Source organism: Cricetulus griseus (assembly GCF_003668045.3).
Source record: "Cricetulus griseus strain 17A/GY chromosome 1 unlocalized genomic scaffold, alternate assembly CriGri-PICRH-1.0 chr1_0, whole genome shotgun sequence".
Lineage (NCBI taxonomy): Eukaryota > Metazoa > Chordata > Mammalia > Rodentia > Cricetidae > Cricetulus > Cricetulus griseus.
The window spans coordinates 183,358,969-183,383,030 of NW_023276806.1; the positions used below are offsets into that span (position 1 = coordinate 183,358,969).

General features: G+C 36.8%; 1 protein-coding gene across 8 annotated transcripts in view; it reads right to left on the minus strand.

Moving 5' to 3' along the window:
• Positions 1-24,062, minus strand: part of Akap9 (A-kinase anchoring protein 9) — a 125,703-nt gene that overhangs the window by 55,769 nt on the left and 45,872 nt on the right. For 7 of the 8 annotated variants that reach the window (XM_027391597.2, XM_035451964.1, XM_035451963.1 and 4 more), the window contains 6 exons: positions 19,064-19,414; positions 17,770-17,967; positions 16,662-16,802; positions 16,082-16,185; positions 13,164-13,369; positions 6,054-6,283 (listed from right to left, as the gene is read on the minus strand). In XM_027391597.2, coding sequence (XP_027247398.1) covers positions 6,054-6,283; positions 13,164-13,369; positions 16,082-16,185; positions 16,662-16,802; positions 17,770-17,967; positions 19,064-19,414 — 1,230 coding nt within the window. The remainder of the gene's footprint in view (positions 1-6,053; positions 6,284-13,163; positions 13,370-16,081; positions 16,186-16,661; positions 16,803-17,769; positions 17,968-19,063; positions 19,415-24,062) is intronic. The other variant, XM_027391594.2, reaches the window with a different exon arrangement.

Sequence of the window (24,062 nt, forward strand, 5' to 3'; positions counted from 1 at the left end):
TTGAAGAAAGAATAAAACCATGTAGATAAAAAACATATTCTTCATACATAGTAACATTTAAATCAGGAATTAAGCACACTGGCAAGAGACAAGAAGAATATCTAATAGAGTAAGATGACTCAGCATGAGGAAAGGTCTTGATAACTGTGGTGGTTTGAATAAGAATGACTCACATAGGCTCATATATTTGAATGCTTCTTCATCACTGAGTGGAACTGTCTGAAAGGATTAGAAGGATATGAAGTGTGGCCTTACTGGAGTAGGTGTGGCCTTGTTGGGGTAAGTAAGTTCTTGGGATTGGGCTCTTTCCCCCTCCTTCCCTCTCTTCTGATCTCTCTGCCTGCAGATTAGAATGTAGTTTACAGCTACTTTTCCAGCACTGTCTCATGTCTGATAATGGACTAAGCCTCTGGAACTGTAAGCAAGCCCCCAATTAAATGCTTTCTTTTGCAAGAGTTGCCCTGGTCACTGTGTCTCTTAATAGCAATAGAACAGTGACTAAGACAATAACAGTGCAGTAACTGATGATATACTCTAATAACTCACATTCAGGAAGAAGACCCTCAAAATAGTTCAAAATATGTTCTACTGATTTTGCCCATTTTTAGAAGCAGGCACATGTTGCTTCTGTTGATACAAAATAAAACTCTGTAAGACATCCTCTTTAAGCCTCTATGGACACCAGCAAGCATGCTGTACACATACGTACAGGCAAAACACCTATATACATCAAATAATACTTTAAAAAAAAAGAAACAACACACAAACACATTGATACACACATCCCAAGATAATTTAGAGGGAAAAAAACCCTGAAAAATATCAGTATGCTGGTATAATTCAACTTACATACAAAAAGCATGACTGTCCTTACAATAATAATGATAATAAAATAAAAAAAAAGGTCAAATATGCCTGGTGGTGATGGCATACCTTTAATCCCAATGCTCAGGAGAGAGAGGAAGGTGAATCTCTGTGATACTGAGGTCAGCCTGGACTTCAAAGAGAGTTCCAGGATAGCCAGAGAAGTTACACAGAGAAACCTTGTCTGGAATCTCCTTGCGTCCTAAAAAAAGTACCTTCATTTTTTTTGAAGTATCAATATCCAGATTAACTTATGCATGCCACCAAATTCCAGAAGATCAAGAGTTAATACATATATGCTATTAATTTACAGTATAGAGCTGATTATTATCCCAAAAAAAATTTCTCGATATACTCATACAATGTGAAGCTATTTAACTTTTTTCTATGTAAGTTATTGCTTTCAAATTGTGAAATGTCTGCCACTCTTTTTATTTATTTACATTATTTAAGAGAGGACTAAATACTGCATAATACCTTACCCAGCCCTGTCAAAGCCAAACAAGTAGGAAACACTTCTTGATGGTAAAATGACAGCTATATTTAAAACATAACAATGACAAATCAAAATCTCAGTAGACTGTTTTAATGCTCAGACTCATCTTTGAGAAAACACAGAAGCAGGTGTCACGGAGTTCACCATTTTTAAAAGTGAGAACAAGTCACCTCAGTCTGTACAGGTGATGCCCCCACTCAGTCTACTCTGTAACCTGCCTCTGAGTCATGAGAAATGTAATCACCTAAGCTAGACAACTGTGTTTCTATTTGATTCAAAAGGCAAGCATCTGTGGACCAGACTCTCAAAGCTCCTTCCCAAAGAAGCCCAGAGACTGTTCCCAAGCATCTCCATCACACTCTAAGGCAGGCTGGCTTTCCCAGCAAACATGTGGACAGAGTACAGACATGCTTTATGCTGATCCAGGAGAGCAAATGAGAGTTCATCAAAATAAACACATGGACTTAGACTTCCCAGTGGGTCAATTACCTTTCAAGTTTAATACATAAAGCCAAACAATGATCTACTTTATGAAAACGGGTTACAATGCAGGTAGATACTTGTCTGCTTCCCTGAAACTTAGTGGAATATTCCCCTAGTTCTTTTATTAAATCAGGATGTACCTTAAAATTAAGTACAAAGTTTCATTATGTACTTTCTTCTACTAAAACTATACAATATATAGGACCACTAAGAAAGAAAATGAAGAAAAGAGGAAAAGGAGAGAAGAAGGGAGGAGATGAAGTAAGGAGGGGAGGAACAAATGAACTTTGAATATTCAATGTTTACTTAAACTTTTGGACTTTTACAATGAAATTTAGCACCTTATAATCACCTGTAATAGTCCTTAATGGAAGCAAGGTATGGCACAGAGCTTATACTTTCCCCTTGTGCTGAGGGCTCCATGTCTTCCCACCCTCAAGGAGTTGGATATAAACTGATGCTCTGTCCTGCAACTGTCACTGCTAATCAAACTGATTTCAATCTGAAAATAAATAAAAATCCCACTCTGCCTTCTCATGCCAGTTCTAGTATCATTAAAACCAGATGCCATGAGATTGATTTATTTCTCCAACTACTAAAGTCTGAACTGTTAATTCTCCTGCATCACTCTATTAAACTGTTCTCACCAGAGTCATTGATGACAACCATACTGGAATGTGCAAAGCATCCCTAATTTCTCCTTGGTTTCTAACACTTTTGGAAACTCCTCATTGATCTTTTATGAAGTTACTCCTATGGCTCTCTTCTCACCTCTGATTCTCAAAATCTTCTGTAGATTTACACACCCTAGATTCATGTCTTTTTTTCTCTTTCTTATATACTAGTATTCTATGAGTACAACACCCCCCATCATTTCATAACTCCTCTAAGACTATAAAGCTTGTGATGAACTTAATTTCAGACACTTAGCGCATACAGTGTGTTTTATCAGAGTGATCCTAGAGGGCATGGAAACAGACAAAGAAGGCAAATCATAATTTCAAACTCCTGGAAATGGTGACAATTCTAATTGAGTCCTCTCCAAACTTCAGACTATCTTCAGAATATGAGAGGTCTGAGAACATCCACAATTTCCCACATTTCTTAACCCCTGCATTAAAACACAGCTTCTGTGAAACGGAACCCATGCTTCTCTTCTCTCATGCCTCATAGTATTCAAGCCTGGGGTGTGCCCCTCATTTTCAGTGTACCTTCATCAATGAATCATACCAATCTCAACTCCATTCCTAAAAACACTCCAAATCAAATCCCACCTGTCCAACTTGGTCTCTGGCATCTCTCACCTGGAATGTTCTGAGTCTCCCACCTTTCCACATTTGGTTCCTCTTTCCTTACCACCTTCCTGTTCATTAGAAAACTTACTGTTGCAGGAACTTCTCAAAAATATACATTTGGTATGATTTTTCCTGCTAAAATATCTTAGTTACTTCCTACATCTATTTTTTTAGTGAAAAGCTACAATAATTTATTTCACAAAGGACTCTGACCTGTGATCACCACCTATTTATAAAATCTGATATAGAACCATCTATTACTCTTCAACACAGGGCTGTTTTACAAATTTTCTTCTGGATCACACACCTAGTTTTTCCTTGTCTTCAATTCTTCATTTCTTTATTTCAATTCACTATCTCTTGAATCAGGCTTTCATTTCTGCTATTTCACTGAAATGGTTCTTGGAAGGTTTCCAGTGATGCCAGGATTTTGAAACCCATTTTTCAGTTTGGGGCAGAGAAAATACAAAACATGTGCATCTTATAGGACAAATGTCCAAAAGAGAAAGAATTCTCAAAAAGTACAAAAGCTGACCTGAAAGACTTCTCAATGCTAAAGCTGGAATAAAAGAAGGAACTATGGAATACAATTATAACCCAGAATAAAGCAGCCCCAAGTCCATAATTCTGAATAGGTTAAATGCATAAAAATGAAAAGGACAGGTAGCTCACACTTTAGAAAAATTCTGAATAAATAAATGGATAAGCAAAACATTAGACCAGTACAGTAACATGACTATAGGCAAGATCCAACAGTGAATACAAAAATCTGTGTGTGTTCCTGAAGAGGGGGTGGAAAGACGTCAGAGCTAGAGTTTGGGAGGAATGGGGTAAAACTGTCTTCTAAACATACCAGGATCACTGCACTCATAAACCCACAGCAGCTGTGCTTGCCTGCACAAGATCATACCAGTCAACAGTCCTGCAGTGATGAGGGAGGTGCATATGAGAGCTAGTCATACTTTATGGCTGCTAGGAGGGAGAGTCTGTTTTCTTTAGGGGTGTGGTCTCTTTAGGGGTAAGGTGACTATGCTCCAGTGAATGGCCCCAGAAATGACAACCACCAAATAACCGCAAAGGAACTGAATCTGGAGTTAAAATGTAGTCATAGCAGTATTTCACAGTAGCTCTCCCATAGCTACTCTACTATAGGAACAGGCTATACTGAATAATTTCTTAGAGAAGGAATATCAAAGAGTCAGACATCAGCAATGACACAGGAGTCACCTGTTCAACCTCTCCACTTGTTCCAAAAAATCTGGTTTAAGATTTGAGTAGAGACAATAATAAAAATGCTAATTTACTGTGTAGTCAATAATGAAAGATATAAATTCTAGTTGTCTTAAGATAAAGTAAGATAAATTTACTTTGAAAATAGGTAAATTTTCATTTTAAAACTAAATGATTTTGAATATTCTACATATAGTAATTTAAGAGTCAATGATCATAAAAGGTGTAATAAAAAATTATAGACAGAAAACACCAACTTATAAATACAGTAGCAAAATCCTTGAAAGGTTTTTATTTTTAAAAACTACTTTAAGAAAGAGAAGGGGAGAAGGGGGGAGGAGAGGAAGACATGAGAGAGCAGGAAGATCTAGTCAGGGGAGGAATGGAGGGGGGAAAGAAAAGAGACACCACAATTGAGGGAGCCAGTATAGGTTTAAAGAGAATTCTGGCACTAGGAAATGTTCAGGATGACCCCAACTAACAATCTAAGCAATAGTTGAGAGGCTACCTTAAATGCCCTTCTTCAATAATGAGATTGATGACTACCTTATATGCCATCCTAGAGCCTTCATCCAGTAGCTGATGGAAGCAGAAGCAGACATCCACAGCTAAACACTGAGCTGAACTCTGGAATCCAGTTGCAGAGAGGGAGGAATGATGAGCAAAGGGGTCAAGACCAGGCTGCAGAAACCCACAGAAACAGATGACCTGAACAAGGGCTTACTCATGGACCCCAGACTGACAGCTGGGAAACCAGCATAGGACTGTTCCAGATCCCCTGAAGGAGAAAGTCAGTTTGGAGGTCTGAACAATCTATGCAGACAAAGATAGTGGATCACCATTTACCCCTAGTATACAAATGAACTTTGGGAGCCCTCTCCACATAGAGGGATACTCTCTCAGACTAGACACGCTGGGGAAAGTCTAGGCCCTGATCCAAATAAAAGGACAGACTTTGAAGATTCCGCCCCCCCCCCCCCCCGCCATGGAAGGCCTCACCCTTCCTGGGGAACAGAAAGGGGTTGGGATAGGAGACACATGGGGGGGCAGGAGAAGAGGGGAGGGAGAGGGAAATGAGATTTACTGGCATGTAAAATAAGCTTGTTTCTAATTTAAATAAAAAAATAATTTACAAAAAAATATTTAAAAAAAAAGGGAGAAAAGAACTGTCCCAAACTAGTTTCTTACCCAGAAATAGACTTTAAGGCAAACTAACCTACTCATATATGTAAAATGGATGTAAACAAAAAGTAAAGGAATCCCAAGTTTAAGGTAATGGGACTATGTTGGATAGTCTACAGAACTGAAAGTCCAGACAAGCTTTCAAAGAGATTTTAACGGAACATTTTCAACAATCGTGAAGTAAAAATCTCTGTGATATACTTATTTGTTTGTTTGTATACTTAGTTTTCAGTACTGGAGAGTGTACCTTGCATAAGTTTTGTAAGCACTTGACCTCTGGATTATAGTCCTGGATGGTTTTTTACACATTTTCTTTTTTAAACCAAGGGTCTTATTAAGCTGCCCAGGCCTGTCAAATAGATGGAATTATAAGTTTGTTCCACTTGACCCAGCTTGAACACATGCAATCATTAAAAGGAAGTCTGACCAAAACTCTGTGGAATAGTGGAGAGAATCATTAAGTCCACACCAAACTCAGCAGAGACTTGAAGGTAACAAGTTACCTGACTGCTGGTTTCACTTATGGCCTCCAGTAGTTTTTCAACTGCTGCTTGTAGTCGAGAGCTGACATTCAACATCAGCTCTACATTTTCAGGATCTAGTTCAGGGCTAGCAAAACCACTTGTCCAAAATTGCTGTGATAGGTCTGCTCCTTCTTCAGCTACTTTTGACCAGTTGCTGTCATTTCTTGCTATGGCACTTCCAGGAAGAGAGGGTGCAGACTCATCCGTAACTAAAATAATAGCAAATTAAAGGCATCAATTAACCAGAATATTTAAAGTTACAACATTAAGTAACTGAAGATATCAGATCAAATTAAACTTGAATCATCACAATTTCAAGGTCTTCAAATAAAAGCACAATGAATATGCAAAGTAGGAGCATTGATTAGAAAGCACATAAGAGCTGGAAAGGATAGTGCTGTGCTAATAAGAGCATAGAAATTAATATCTGGGTTAGTCAGCATCTTTTCTTTGATGGCAAAATTATTTTTTGGTGCAGGGGATCAACTCTTTAGTTATGTGTACTATGTACTGAGACATACTCACAGTCTTATAAAGAAAAAAAAAACTTTTGAGATGACTTAAAATAGATATTTAACCAAATGATATCAAGTAGTGTTTGAAAAGAGATGAGGACTCTTAAGTAAGCAGACCTGGCTCCCATCTCCTCATACTTTACAGTGTAATGAGAAGGTAAACACATCAAGATGACAAAGATGAAAGGGGGCTGGGGACGTAGCTCTATTGATCAAGTGCTTGCCACATGAGCATGAGTACCCGGGTTCTACCCTCAGCACCCATAAAAAGCCAGGTGTGGTAGAACACACCTGTAACCCTAGTTCTAGGGAGGGGAGAGAGCTGCACAGACAGGAGTTCTTGGGGCCTGCTCCAGGTTCAACGAAAGACCTTGTCTCAAAGAATAAGGTGGAGAGTGACTGAGGAAAATCCCTGATGTTGACCTCTGGCTTCCACATGAACATACGTGACTGAGCACACACCATCTACCACTATACCCCATTCCCCAACTCATTATACAGTGGAGCAGTCCAGGTACAATGAAGAAGAGAACAAGTGCTTATATTTATCTAGACCAGACCTTTTGACTTTTGAGCCTATTCAGGGAGTGACTGATTTGATTTAATTTGGTGACAAAATGTAATAGATGAAGACTATTTTGTTATGTGCTAAATATGCAGTGGTATGAAGAAAACAGTATAGAATACTTTATTTTTATTTATAGCATTGATTCATTATTCCTTATATAAGGAAGAGTTAATCAGAGCTAGAGCTGGTCACACTCACCAGGACAGCATGCTCTAGAGCTCACCACACTCACCAGGACAACACCCTAGAGCTTGCCAGTCACCTGGGATAACATGCTAGAGCCATGAAATCAGACACAGCTTTTCTAACCACATCTACTAGTAACCTCTACTGAACAGATCATTGGTGACAGATTACAAAACTAGAATAGGAAACTATAAGATGTGCATTCTAGGGCACAATTTTAAACATCTGCCTTAAAAAATATATATATATATATATATATATATATATATATATATATATATATATATAAAGTTTGCCTGCATGTATGTATGTGTGTACCATGTGTGTGCCTATACAAAGTTCTGAGCCACTGTGTAGGTGCTGAGAACCAAACCTGAGTTCTCAGAGGAACAGCAAGTGCTCTAACAGCCCAACCATCTCTACAGCCCCCTAAATTTTACTATTACACATAACTTTATATAATTCTAATCACTGGCATAGGAGCTAGTGCAATTTTTACTTTGCATATTTAAAAAAAATTTTAAAAAGCACAACTACTATACTAGTATTTTTTCATATTATACATGTACTTAAAACCAAATACTTCAAAAGTGTTATATGTTCATGATGATCTTGGGATTAGAAATGGTATACAAAGTATGCAAACAGTATAGTACAATACATACTGTAACATTCAGTAAGTCAAATGAAGCTGTCTAGGGAACATACAATATTTTTGCAGAAGCTATAGGAACAAGAGATTTTACTTGATGTTGAAGAAATAAAATCACTTATGCGATACACTGTCTTAATCTGTGAAACTGAGTGCATTCTAGTTACATTTGTTTTCCATGGGTTTGGAGAATATGATAAATCTGAGGCAAAGAAAACATTCTGAAATTATGGAAATACTAGTCTTTGACAAACAAAAATATATGGAGAAATGGGGATAAGATGGGGGTGAATTTTAAAAGAAGATAACTAGAAAGTAGACTGGATCTATCTTAGATTTTGTTGGAACTTTGGAAGGTTTTCTAAAGATTAGGAAGGGTTAATCACATATTTAAATAGGAATATAATAGCAAATTTTTATAGCAGGAAGCAAATTTTAAGAATTTATAGAAAAGAATAGACTGGTTAAAAGGCTGTTTAAAAGGGAAAGCATATCGATCCCAGACTCTCTTTGGGAGGCCAGTACGGGACTGATCCAGCCCCCTGATCATGGATGCCAATGGAGAGGCCCCTGCACTCCTGGGAGCCTCCGGAGGTGAATTGGTGTTTTGCCCTGGTGTGTGGGGAGTACTTTGAGAGCCCGTCCATCCCTCTTGAAGGGATGCGCTCTGTCTCTGGACACATGGGGAGGGGCCTAGGCCCAGCACAGGAAGATTTGGTGGACTTGGAGCCCCAGCTGGGGGCCCTACCCTGCCTGGGGAGTGGTGGGTGGATGGGGTGGGGGGTAGGTTGGAGATGGGGGAGAAGGAATGGGGGTGAGGGGAAGGAGAGGGAGAGGGGAATCACATGTGAAACAAGCCTGTTCCCTAACTTGAATTAATAATAATAATAATAATAATAATAATAATAATGATAATGATAATGATAATAAAAGACTGTTTCAACTACACAATGAGAAGTGATGAAATACGACAGTGTAAAAGGACACAAGTGGTGAAATAGGACAGGGGACAGGACACACGTTGGACATGAGTGAATGAAAAGGCAAGGCAAGAAAAAAACTATAAGATGACTGTAATGATACATTATTTATGATTTATTAAAGCTTGACTGAGGATTCAGAAAGCAAAGTCACAAGCCATAGAAGCCAGGCACACACCTTTAATCCTAGGACTCAGGATTAAGAGATGGATAGATCTCTGTGAGTCCCAAGCCACCTAGATCTACACAAGACCGAATCACTCTAAAAGAGAATTATAGTTCATACCTTTAATCCCAGTACTAAAAGGGTATAAAAGATAGAAGCAGGGACTTCAGGTCAATATGATTCATTCATTCTCCTGCCACACTGAAGACAGAGGCATTCATTCATTCTCCAGCCACAGAGGAGAAGCAGCAGTTTGAGACTTGGTGAAGAGCTCATATGTGGATCAGCCATTTCATCCTGAGCTAGAGGTGAGAGCCAGTGTCTGGCTGCTTTGCTTTTCTGATCTTCAGCTTGATGTCTGAGCCCTAATATCAGTCTCTGAGTCTTTTATTTTTCATGTTACAGATGACCCTGGGTTTTTAACTTAGGACAATTCTTAATGACAGCTATCATTAAGAAACATACCAACAGATCAGGAGACACTCAACTGTGGGCACGAAAATCTCTAATTGCAGGATGTGTACAGCCATATAGCATTCTTTAAATTTGTGTCTGCAACTTTTAAGTCTTTTTTATAAATGTGAAAGTTGAAACCTTGAAATGGACACATTTGTTATAGAGACAGCATTCAATGAGAAGGAAAAGGAGTATCATACATATCAAAAGCTAACAAAGGAAGTTCATTAAAAGAAAAAAAAGTCAAATGGAAAGGCAAAGCTGAGATGAAAGAAAGCATTTAAAAAGAATAAACTTTAATTTTTACCTGAAGAAATGGGCCAGCATGGAGAAGCTAGTGTGGATTTAATGGTTTAGTTAGGGTTCTCTGAGAATGGCAATGTTACTAAGATGGGTAAATGCCTGCATTAGTCTATTTTCTTTTCAGTGTGCTGAAATTGACTCTGCCAACATGCAAAAAAATAAATAAATAAATAAAACAAAACAAATACCAAAATAGTATGAAGAGTGCATGACTTGTGGTCAGAGGAGCAATCATAGAAAAAGACTGAAGACACTATACACACATGGCAGTAAATCTCAGGCACAAAGCACAGAGGACATGTAAAACAAAGCACATTGTAAAAGTCATGGTCTACCAGTGTTTCTGGAATGGGTAATTTAAAAACTAGGTACTAAAGTACCCCAAAGATAAAGATGAAACACTTAGGAGTTTTTGTTTCATGGTTTGGTTTTAATTTTTAGGAAATGTCTCCTCTATGTAGTAGTCCAGGCATAGGGGTGACCCTGCCTAGATGTTCTTGTCTGGGCCACATAGTGAGTTCAAGGCTAGCTAATCCACAAAGCAAAAGCATTTCAAAAAAAAAAAAAAAAAAAGGAAGGAAGAAGGAGACAGATCTGTGATAGTTATTAAATTGCTTTGCTCAAGAACATGATGAATCGTAAAAGAGCGAATGCCTTCTCATTATTAGTAAGCTATTACTATTCTACAGCACAGCACTAAGCCAAAAAGAAGCCATGGAAAACAAACTTCCATTGCTGCCTTTGAAGTAGAGAGAGGAACATCTATCCTCTAAGATATCTCAGAGCTAAAGGAAACTTACAGCACAGTTGTAGGAACTCATTTTATCAGGTGATCTGCTATTCCTTCAGACTGAAATGAAGTCACACTAGTTTAACCTTACCTTTCAACTTCATAAACTAGCTTATTTTTCGAAAGCAAGCAAATATTAACAAATCAATTATTTATGTTAGCATGTCCATACCTGTTAAAAATCTAAACAAGTTCAGACTTGAAGATTGAAAAAATGCCACAAGTATTTGTTACAAGAAAAAAAAAAAAAAAAAGCCATACATAAAACTGAAGAGTAAAAGCCACTTTATAGTCAGATTAAAACTTAATTTTTGTTATGACAAATTTAAAGATTAAAGAAACCTTTAAGGGTTTTAACTTTTATAATGCTTCCATTAAAAAATATGAAGAAATGCAAGGATGAATTCTAACACAGAGAGCACATTAATAATATTTTAAAGCCAGTACATTATTGGGGTTTATGAAAAATTCAACATTTTAAAACCATAAGTTACTTTAATTCAATATTTACATGAAAATGAAAACTGGATCTGTGAGTGTCCCTTAATGATACTGATGGCCATACCAAATTATTAGCAAGTCAACAGCAATTGCTAAACATAAAAACATAAAATGTCAACTGGAGAGCACACTTTATAACCAGTGATGCTAATGTTAGCAAAATGATCCTTGAAATAACATTCTATACATTTCCTCTCATATTGCAGTGTTATTCTTTTAGAACTGGTTACCAGTTCAATAACATTTTAAGGACGTACTTGATTAAGATATATGTAAAATGTTTTTAAGCAAAATATCAGTTATATTTTGATCTTGCCTCTGGTGGGAATGCCAGTGCTTCCTGCTATTAGTAATCTGAATTATTACAGAGCAGCAATGATGGATAAAATGCTCTATAATAGTTATGGAAGTTCAAGACATGTCTATAGGATTCAGCTGGGATACTTATCATTGAGAAATAACTACTAGTTGGTTTTCTTTTGTTTTTTTTTTTGTTTTGTTTTGTTTTGTTTTTAATGGACACAAGAATATTTCACCTACACTGGAAAAATTAGATGTAACTTCTAAGAACCCTCATGGATAAGATGTCCTTTGAGGTCTACATCCTCCAAGTAAATAAACATCAAGACAATCTTCTGTGCTGAAGTTAAATTGCCAATTTATCCCTTTTATTACATCCAGCAAACCGCTTGGCAGGTGAGCCCAATGACTTTGCTGACTGTTTTAGTATCTCTGACAACTGCTGACACACAAGTATCTGCAATCCACTCCTCAGGGTGTTTCTGAGTGCAGGCATCAACCCTGTTTCAGCTTTCCTAGTAGAACAGTAAAATTCTTCCCTAGCTGGCTAAGTAAAACCAATTCATTTTATTTTGTTTTTATAAGTTTAATTTCATTAAAGACTTTTACATGTTTAAATGTTACCTTTTTCTTTACACATGAGGATCCACACACATTAAAAAATACCCTTTGCTCTGGAGATTACTCAGGAAAAAAACGTTAATCTCAAATCTACCAACTATGAAAAGAATGAACTTAAAAAGAAAGCTTAAAAATTATTATTTTCAATTCTTACTGTACTAAAGGCATTTAAAAAAAATCTTTGAACTCAACTGAAGTGTTCTTAAGTTAATTTTATTTAAAGTTTAAATCAAGTTTTTCTTTGAGAAATAACACTGATGACCAAACTGAAATTCAGCAAACCATCTATAATGGAATGTTTTCTTCCCATTTCTCCACAGATAGCTTAGCAAGCCAAATGCTCCCTAAAAAGCAGCATTAGGAAGAGCTGCCTTTGGCTGGGGAGAGGGCTCAGGTTGAGTGCTGGGAGTAACTAGATTTGATCTGTGAATCCAAGTTTTCAGACCCTATCTCTCTATACCTGACAAGCTTTCTTGTCTTTTGAGTCCCTGATTCTTCTTCAGCAGGGAAGAAGGGACTGAAAAAATAAGAGAGACTAGAGGTCAGCAAGGTGACGGCAAGAAGCCTAAGGAAGAGCCCAGCCTACACAGCCAGAGAACTAAGAAGATGGTGAAAGAAAGTCAAAACTTAGTCCCCAAATACAAACATGACACACTTTCCAGAAGGCAGAGAGGACCTAGCAGAGGACAGTCCAAAACAAGATAAAGTCATGTTTTATAAAGACTTGTCTCAATCCTCTAAGTAGTGCTAGATTCCTATAAATCTCTTCATTTTACAGGTGGATGTGAGAGCCCTGAGCAGTGAGCATGATTATCCTTTATCGGTAGAAAAGAAGACAGACAGAGGAGGAACCCCAAATGTGGATGGTGACAGCCCCGAGGCACCCATTTGCAAGAGCTATATAGTAAGGTTGTTTGAGAAGAGCAGCTTTAAGGTCTCTATGTGGGACAGTCCATTAGTTTCCTTATGTATTTTTCTAGACATTGGGAGTGCCTTGAACTGAGCCTATGTTGAAGATGCAGATTATTTCAACAGTATATGGAACCATTACCTCTTCCACTTTCTTCTTGAACAGAAGGCTTTGCAGATACATCTGCTTCTGATCTCCAAAGCAGGCTGGTAGCTGGCTTAACTTTACTAGATCTATCCAAAATGCCAAGAACATGGCATCCAATTGTTTCTTCAGCAGCTGCAGTTGTCTTGGCGACTTCTAACAGAATCTTTAGCAGTCTACTATTGGCTTTTAGGAGAGCATGTCTGTACAGAAAAAGAATAATTTGATAAAATGCTTAATTAAAAACTTAACAAAACATTCTGCTATTGTGCCACAAGAATGCTTTATAGAGTCAGGTAGTGATGTTGCACGCCTTTAGTTCCAGCACTCAGGGCAGAGGCAGGCAGATCTCTGAGTTCAAGGCCAGCCTGGTCTACAGAACGAGTTCCAGGACAGCCAGGGCTGCACAGATAAACCCTGTCTTGAAAAAACAAACAACAACAACAAAATAGAATAAGAAAAGGAAAAAAAGAATGCTTTAACTGGAAAATATAATAATCTGTAATTGCACCATAGTGAAGTTCTTCCAGTTTTTAACTTATTTTAAAATTATATTATAGAAGAATTTGTATTCTTCTAGGAGTTCTATACAGATTACAAAAGTTTTTATTTAAGTGCGCATTTTATTGACCCCCCCAATCAAGTAACCAAGATTTTATATTAATGACTACATTTAAAAACCATTAAGGTATTCAGCTGGTAATACTTTTCACGGTTACTCAGACTGACATTCTGTATGTCATCCTTTCATGTGACAAACAGCATGTTTTAAAGTATAATTTTAAAAAGCCCACTATAAAAATGTGGCTGTTTTTACAACTTGATGATGACGAATGGATGCATAAATTTAAACAGACATAATAGGCACAGACACAGTCATGATTTTAAAGGTCAACAGTGCCATTTCAGCCTGATAACACCAAAGCAATTATATTTGTTTCTAGAGACAAAACTATACCTAGTTTCACACAACACTAGATATTTCACACAATTGGAGGAAGAAAAGTTTCAACTAAACAGAAATAAATCATGTCTTTCTTTTTAAAAAGATTAAGAACAGTCTTTTTAAGTTTTTGTAGTTGTTTTTTTAAACATGTTACTGGTTAACTCTTCTCTGAAATGTCTCAGCATTCAGACAAAATCATTAGAATTAAAATAAGACTTCTATATTCATTTTTATTTATGTACATATGTATGTGCCTGTGTGAGTTGTTTACATTACACATATGACGGAGCCCTCAGAAGCCAGAAGATGGCATTGGATACCTTTGAACTAGAGTCACAGGCTGCTGTGAGCTTCCAAGTGTGGCATCTGCGAACTGAACCCAGGTCCTTTGCAACAGCATTAAAGTACTGTTAACCACAGAGCCATCTTTATGTCCCAATCATTAAAACTGTATTGCAGATATTCCCTCCTTCCCTCTATTTTACTCATAAATAGACACATTTTTTAAAAAACAAAAAATGAGGATTGTCCTGGACCAAGTGTTTTTATAAAGTTTCTTTTTAGAGTAACATGAACCTTTAAAACTGTTTAAAAAATGTATTTCCATAAATGATGATGGAAAAGATTATCTGATTAATCTCAACAGCTTAATTCTCCACATGTACTAATACTAGCAAACTTTATACTTAACACACATGGACAAATGACAGACTCTGAAGTGAAGGTGCTCTGGCTTAAGAAAGTTTTATCTTCCCACATCACATTGCAGATCACCAACAACCAGGTTAATGGCTGTCTGTTGCCCAGGCACATTTTAGGGCGAGGTAATAAATGGAGTTGTTTTCTTTAGGAGGTGTCAAGTGAAAGACAGGCTTCTGTATTTATGCCCAGATCAAGTTATCTACTTACAAAATAAAGTATTAAAAATAATAGGACCAAATAACAGGAAGTAAAAGTTCTTACTTCCTGAACTTTTTCTTAAGTTTTATTCAAGTGTCAAATCCCATGATTGAACTATTTTTACTTAAAATAGATTAAAGTAATATAATAGTTTAAAACAAATAAGAATTAATATTCATTTTATGAAGCTACATAAAAATTACTAAATCCAAATATTACATGGTGTATAAAATACATAAAATAGTGAAAAGCAATATAAAATAAACAAAATAACACACTTTACATTGCCATAGTAATTCTAATTTTCATACACTGCCTTTCTTTTTGAGTTTCATAGTGATGGTCTAACCTCCATGCAAGCTGAGGAAAGAGGCGAGGAAGACACAGAACACTGGCAGTCACAGAAATTGTGAGGATACTAGTTCTAATTTTAAATAAATTATTTCCATTTGAATAAAACAAAATTTAAATCACTGTGACTTTTAAAAAGGTCTTTAACTTAATATGGGCTATCTAGTCTTGTAGAATACAGTGTAATACATTTTTATATTAATCTCTGTGATTTCAAAGAGCAGTTTTTCATACCATTGGGTGATTTACTCCTCTATAAAACTTGAATATGAATTAAAAGTACTTATGTGTTATACAGCAAGTGCAAAAATAATCTATATGTGAAATATTTATTGTACTATTTTCTCAAGGAAATACCTAATACTAAATGAATGTCCTTTAAGTTAATGAAAAAAAACAAGATATAAAACTCACAACAGGAAATTATTGTTAGTATTCAAACAGCATTATGAAAAATAAAGTTAATCAAGAAAAGTCCAATACTCAAATAATACCTAAATAGAATCAAGATCAATATCTAATAAAAATTGTAGTGTATGCAAAAGATTTTTAAAAATTAGACTATAACAACAAAAATATCAACCCTTCCTATAGGGACAAATTTCATACATAATACAACTTTTAAGACAAAACACAAAGGTACAAGATAAAAGTATGACAGTGTTTACTGAAGAGAAAGCAGCATTGAACCCTTACTGATCAAGTACACACTCCATACCTTTCATTGGACAAGCTGACATCAAGAGTTGAAGCTTCAGGTTTTCTTTCCAGTGTCTCTTCTTTTAATGTATGCTCCTCAACTTCTTGAGTATCATTTCCATCCTGTGTAAGTTGATGTAAAGGCAGAGAGGACAAGACAAAGAGAAAACCTGTCATTTTAGAAACAGCAAGTCATACTTCTATACTGGTACGAGACAAAACAGAAACCTCTGTGTGTGATGTACACACTGCTTGAAATAATGTTTAACTATGCTATGGAGAGATTAGCATTATCTAGAAAAGATAAAACATTCTAATGCACAGATGAAAAAAATGGAATGGGTTCAAAGGAATGCATGCTGTATATGCTGACAGTAAAATTTGTTAGGCTGTTCTAGAGTGGAGCAACAGTTGCTGCTATTGCAATATCAGAATCAAATTACCAGTACAATGCAAGGTGACCTTCTTTCTACTGATGCAATCAAACACATTAAACTTAATGCCCATAAAAAAATGACATCTCACACCAACAAGAAAGACAAACAAAGCCTACTACATTGTTGATCCATTGCTCCTAGATGAGCCAAAGTCCACACTACCTGTGTTTGAGTACTGCTGTTGCGCAGCTCACAACACAGCTCCTCTCTTCCAGCTAAAGACAGCTGCTTTAGTGCTTCCAGTTCCTCTAAAAGCACCCTCTCTCTCTCAGAAACCTCGTTTTCAGTATTTATTGAAGATCTCTAAATAAGAGAAATGGTTGTAAGCAAATATTATTGGTGATAGGAGAAGAGCACAGAAACAATTAGCAGAATTCTTTTAACCCCTTGGAACCAAAGGTCCTTTTTTCAAACTATGTATGATTAAGATTCCATTATAAGAGGTTAAAAGGCATTACAAAATTCAATGCAAAATTTGAAATTTTAGAAAAAAGTTGATTGAAATTCTAAAATTCAGAGATTTACACACTTCAGTTAATACTTATATGTCAAATTTGCATTGAGAAATTCAGAAGTCTGAATTCACAAAATACAATGAAGAAAAGCAAAACTGATTTTTTTCAAATGATTCATATTTTATGCTCCAACCCCAAATTTCTCATTATTTTATATCTGAAGGAATCCATGTCAGTGATTCTCTATTTTTTCTTTTAGTTTTCAAAATTAAATTTAATTTTTTCTTATGTGCTTTTCTGCAATGATTTTGCAAGTATATTTTACATAGCAACCAGTAAGAATATAGCTCCAAATACCAAAGAATTTTTAAATATAGTCAAGAAAGGGTTAAGAATGTTTCATTTTTCAAATCAACCAGATATGTTTCCCTAGACAAAGTTCCAGAGACATGCTACACCAGATTCCCATTGATTAGCAAGGTGGATTACAGATAGACAGAAGTGCGCTGTGACTACTAGCTGGCGGGCTCAGAGGTCACCTGACTATGGAAGAGAGCTGCCTCAGCAAGCACCTCAGTGCAGACTGCCCAAGCTGTCCATTGCACATCCTTTGCTATGTAAAAAAGCCTAATGATGAACACTACAAACCAGAGTCAGACTTGTCTTGAGCTCAAGAGCTGTTGGCTGATGGGGAGATCCTAATGTTAAATATTCCTAATTATTTTCAGATCTGGCAAAATAATTTTGAAGTTTAAAAAAAGATTACATAAATAATGTTATTTTAGTTGGGGACAAAAGGGATTCTCAGTGCCAACCTGGGCTAACTGCTCCTTGAGACTCTTCACCTCCTCCTCTAGCTGCTCTTGGTCTTCTCGCTGCCTCTCCATCTGTCTCATGTGTGCCAGCCTCAACAGTTCTGCTGCCTGCTGGTGCTCTTCATACTGGCGTACAAGTTCTTGCCGCATATCTTCCAGCTGTTTACAAGTCTCTGTGTATGACACCTCATCATGGATCTTTATAAGTAGAAACAAGAAGTTCAACCACACATGAATTGTGAAAATTTACCATTATTGATATTTTCAACGAACATGAAAGCAATTCTACTAAACCCATAGGGCACCTGAATTTAAAGGGGATTTCTTTTAATCACAATTCTAAAACAGTAGTAAGTTAATTATTGCACTGTGTTATTTTACAGGAGGAAAGTATCTATCAGTCAGTTTAGCTAAACTATAATTCTCAAGGAAAAATAATAAAGACATTCAATATTCCCTCTACTTTTAATGAAGCCACAACTCCATCAGGCAGCCAAATCCACAAGACCATAGCATCATTTTCTTAGAATTTATGTGTGTGTGTATATATAATAGATTTAATATATATTACATGTATTGATAAATATATAAATAAATCCTGCTGAGTCACAAAAAAGATAGCAAAATGTTGAGGAAATACATCTATTTGTGAATATGTAAGGAAAAAGAAAATTAGGATTTAGTAAAATGTTTTAAATTATTCTTAAATAGATGACTATTTCCTCATATGTTCTTATATGTAACTGAGCAAATCTTTCAGTCATAGATATTGCCACATTACAGGATAATCAGCTGTAACTTATGAGATTTCATTGTTTAAAAAGTCAATACAGTACTTTTAGTACCTATCATTTATTTCATCTCTCTCTCTCTCTCTCTCTCTCTCTCTCTCTCTCTCTCTCTCTGTGTGTGTGTGTGTGTGGGGTGTGGGTGTGGGTGTGTGTGTGTAGGGGTGGTGGGTGGGTGTAGGTGTGTATGTATACACATATCAGAGAACAACTTGGGGAAGTTAGTTCTCTCAATTTATCATGTGAGTCTCAGGGACTAAACTCAGTCTATCAGGCTTGGGGACTGAGCCATCTCACTGTTACAGACAATGTTTAATAGGATTAATGTCATTTTACTATATGCTTTATCACTAATAAACTAAAATAATGTGAGTCCTACTCAGGCTGAAATTGATACTTTTTTCTTCCTTAAGCAACACTATTGATAATATATTAATAGTGAAAAACCATTTTTGCTTTTATGAATTGTTTGCTTTTTTAAAAAAAATCCTAGAAGTAATACTTACACATGGTTTAACTGTAAGTGTTTCATCTTTGGAAAATATTTCTTGTGAAACACTCAGCCCTTGGTCCTTTGACTTTAATATATCACTATTAAGATCATCATGGTTAGACAAAGGAGCTTTTCTGTGTTCTTCTAATTCACTGCTAAGTGGTTTAAATTGTTCTTTAAAATTCTTGTCAACTCTGGAAAGAGTCTGCGGATATACTCGACCCTGTGATGTGACGTCATCAAAAGCATGTTCTTGAGAACATAGAGAGCTTGCTTGATCTGATTGTATAGAGTTCTCTTTCCCCTCGGATATTCTAGACAGTTCCGTTTGTTGAGCAAATGCTACACTCATTGACACGATGACCTAAATGAATAAAAGAAACAATCAAAAAGATCAACTCAATTCTTAAACATCAGCTGGAACTGAAAAAGGAAATTATTACTTAAGAGGATACATTTTAAGAAGTGTGACCTCAAACCATACCCAACAATGCTTGGGTAACCAAGAGCCTGAGGGTAAAAAAGCCCAAGGACCTAGGGTAAAAACCAACAACAAAAACTACAGCTACAAAATGACTGCTAGACATTTTGCTATACTCATAGATCAGTGCCTTGCTCAGTCATCATCAGAGAAGCTTCCTCCTGCAGCAGATGGGAACACATATAGAGACCCACAGCCAGACATTATGCAGAGAATGAAACACTTTGGAACATTCAGTACTAAATGAGAGGTCTCCATCAAATCCCTCCCCTAAGTGCTCAGGGAAACTGTTGAAGCGGAGGCAGAAAGGGTGTAAGAGCCAGAGGGGACTGAGGACACCAAGAAAAAAAAGTCCCTCTAAATCACTAAGAACAAAGCACATATGAACTCAGGACCCAAACAGGTCCTCTGCATGTAAAATGGCTTCTAGTTTAGAGTTTTCATGGGAATCCTGACTGTCCGAATGAGTGGATCTCAAGGATTATTATGTCTCTCTTGGGTTCTTTTTCTTGTTTGTTTTGTCCAATTTCAATGTGTTAGTTTGTGTTTTATCTTATTATGTTTGGTTGTTACCTTAGAAGCCTGTTCTTTCCTACTGAGAGACAGAAAGGGGGTAGATCTAAGGTGGGGGGGGGAGCAACTGGGAGGATAGAGGAGGAACAAACCTTAGTCAGGATGTATTATGTAAGAAAAAACTCTATTATAATAAACAAAAGGCCTGGCCTCGTGGATTTAGATGAAAAGAAATCCTATAAAAAAAAAAAAGTCCTGGGTAAACTCTCTGCAATGAACTGGATATCTACATAATTATTGTTCTGTACTCCTAAATTTAAAAAAAGTAAAAAGCTTTTTAACAAGAGCCAGAAGTGTTCAGGTTTTTTTTTTTTTTTAAAAAAAAAAAGGATAATAAAGTTTTAATGTTTCTTCCAAACCAATTTGCTATAACTTTTAGTAAATATTTTTCTAAGCTCTTTTCTTTCTCTTTGTGTAGAGATATGGACAGATATAGGTAAGAAATTGACTACAAAAAATGTAATCATATTCTAAACTATAACTTGGTCATAGCTTATAAATAGTAAATATGTTTCTGAGTCAAAAGGAGATTTATTATATATATTCTTTTAATCAATTCTCGATTGGTAAATACTTAAGACTGGTTTTCACTTTTTTGCTATTTTTTTTTCTTTTGTAATAATGTTATGTAGCATGGGCAGACCTCAGACTTACTTTGTAGTCCAAACTGGCCATGAACCTGTAATGCTTCTGCCTTGTAATGCTTCAGTCTTCTGCGGCTTGAATTACAGAAGAGTACCACTGCCCCTGGCATGGTTACATTATGATATTTTAAGCAGCACCATGACGAAGTCTGTCTAACTATAATATCATGCACATCCTTTCTTACTTCCCTGCAAGAAACAACCTGCTGCAGGGTAACTGGTTCTATGAACTGGTAAGGAGGTTCTGACATTCCACTACAGTTATGACCCTGGATCACTGTCTATTTCCCCCTCGCACGGGTACTTCAAAATCTGAGAAGGCCTTGAGTCTTTGAGAAACAAGTGTTTCAAAAGCTTTATATCAAGTTCTGTGTCCACAGACCATCGGAGGTTAGGACAGCTGGCTGTCATGAACTCAGCGTGAGATTATGCCTGGAGTCTGAATCCATTGTGCCTGACTTCTAGCTTTCAAAAACTGTCATCTAGCCCATACAAATGAACTTTGATTTAATCTCCTGTCTTGAACCTGGTTCTACCTGGCCTACTGCTTTCCAGATACAATGCTCTCCAGAAGTGAGAGTCCTGTTTTAATAGAAGTAATGCTCCACCAAGAATAACAGAAACACCTTCAACCTGTTGGCCAGACATAGATATTTGATCTTTAAGCACTTCAAAGACCTGCAGAATATGGCATTTAAATGTCTTAATAATTTAGTACTCTGCTAACTTGAGATACAATTGCTGCTGACAGCACTGAGCTATTCCTGACAGTATGTTGGGCACGACATTCCAAATGGAGTTCATTCTCTCCTCGGCTACTGGCCTCCTGGGCAAAGATCTGCCCCCACCTCAACTGCTGACCTTGGACACACTCTCCTAACTGGGCTAGCAGGAGATAAACTTAAAGACAGCCGCTGAACTTTGCCAAGTTCAGGGTAAGACAGTTTTTTAAATTTCCTGGCTTCTGAGACATCCATCTGTTGCATTAGGCTTTAGCCATAGTTGGTCGCCCCAACATTGCTGTGAGACCTTGAGTGACTGTCCAGGTAGCCTGCTGTCTTTGCTTGCACCTTTGGAAGTCACACACTTGCTCTTCTAGCCTACCCTAGTATTGTTACTTTCCTTCTTAAGTCTTTGATGAGATTGAAGAGTAGACAGTCACAGCAATATCCTCTCTTATCTTAGATAGACAAGGTTTAGACTTTCCAGATTGAGACAGCTATCAGAGTAATCTCTGTCATGCCTTTACCCTGAGACTGGGCACGTACACTGGACATGTAGTATATATCTATTGCTTAATGTTGCTCTTGCTAATAGTAGGTTTTAATTAGTGTAGGTTTACCTTTCATTGACATTTGTTATCATTGTATATAGTTTTTGCATCAGGCTTAAAGCCTTCCTTTTTAGACTAAAAGGGGAATTGCATGCATCTGGTCTATGGACCTGTAACCATGGTGGCCACACCACTTTGGGTGTAGCTTCATGTAGACAGAATCAGAAAGAGGGGAGCTTGAGGCATGACTTTCCTTTAGTGCACTCTTTCTGGTGGGTCAGCAGATCTGGTAGGAAGAGCAGGAAAACACTCCAGCAGTTCTTTGTATTTGTCTGTGTAATTGTTCCCCAATAAACACCCATTTATCATTTATCTTGGGTCTAGTGATATAATGACATCCTCACCTTCACCTATGCCCTCTGTATATGCTACAGTTATGTAGTTTGGTCTTCTTGTGGGACTCCAAATAGTGGAAGCAGGGGCTGTCCCTGACTCTGTAACCTGCTTTTGTGACCCTATTCCTCATGCTAGGTTGACTCATCCAGCCTCAATAGGAAAGAGGTGCCTAGTCTCACTCCAACTTGATATACCAGGGCTGGTAGATATTTGGGGGGAAAATGGGGACGGGAACGAAGACGACTGTCCTTTTCTGAAGAGAAATGAAGGAGGAAGAAGAGCGGATTAGGGTTGAAGGAGAGAGGGGAAGACTGGGAAGAGAGGAGAGAGGGGAAAATTGTGGTCCCATAGGGATTTAAAAGCATAATAAATTAATAAATAATAATAATACAACTTAGCAAAACATACAGACAGCATTTTCTAACTAATAGTCAAGATCTTCAAAGTGGCTTTTGCTGTAATTCCCTGAATTGAATCCAGAGAAAAGGAAAAGAAAAATAATTTATAAATGAAAAAAAGAGGCAAAGAGGCCAGGTGATGGTGGCGCACACCTTCTATCCTAGCATTCAGGAGGCAGAGGCAGAAGATCTCTGTGAGTTCCAGGCCAGCCTGGTCTACAGAGCAAGTTCCAGGACAGCCAAGCCACACAAAGAAACCCTATGTCAAAAAACCAAATTAATTAATTAGTAATTTCTAATTTAAAGATTGATTCAAAAAGAAGAAATGAAATGAGCTGGGTAGTACTTACCTAATAGGCATGGAGCCCTGGGTTCAGTTCATAACATCACATAAAGAACTGAGCATGATGTCACATGCTGTAACATGCCTGTCATTTCATAACAGCACATAAAGAACTGAACATGATGTCACATGACTGTAATTTCAGCACTCAGGTAGTGGACACAACAGGATCAGAAATATAGTCATCTCTGATATACAGAGAATCTAAGTTCTCATTTAGTACACAAGGCCCTACCAAACAAACAACAAAGAAAGAACCACAAAACAAAACAAAAAACAATAAGATATGGGAAACAGAGCAAAATATTGAATATGTATCTCACTGTTGTTACAGTTCCAGTATGGTTTAATAGAGAATGATGGAAATCTTTCATTAAAAGGGCAGGGACATTTGCAGAATATATCAACGTTCCAAAGTCTCAAGATATGCAATGGACAGAAAGGTTTCCAAAGACATTACCATTATATGCCCTCAAAACACCTGAAGAGGACCTTCTTAGCAGAACCAAGAAGATCACAAAAAAGCAGAATGATAATTTGAAAGTTTTCACATAAAAACAACTGTCAACTTTAATAGCTATGAGACATACTTCATGAGCAAAAGAAAAATAAGATTCTAAAGTTTAAGCTTATTCCCAAGAGGTCATCAGAAAAGTAACTTCAAAAGGACATCTTTCAAACAGCAGAAAATAAAATGCAAGTAAAGGTTAGGGAACTAAAGACAAGTTACAGAGCTGGGGCATGGTTCATTCCCACCACTTTAAACACACGAAGCAAATTAAAAAGCAAACAAAACAAAAAATACTTCAGAAAAAGTTACATAGGTGTATTCAAGACCTTTTCCCATGCTGTGACTATTATACCTGACAGACACAAACTGAAGAGGAATGATTTCTTTCAACCC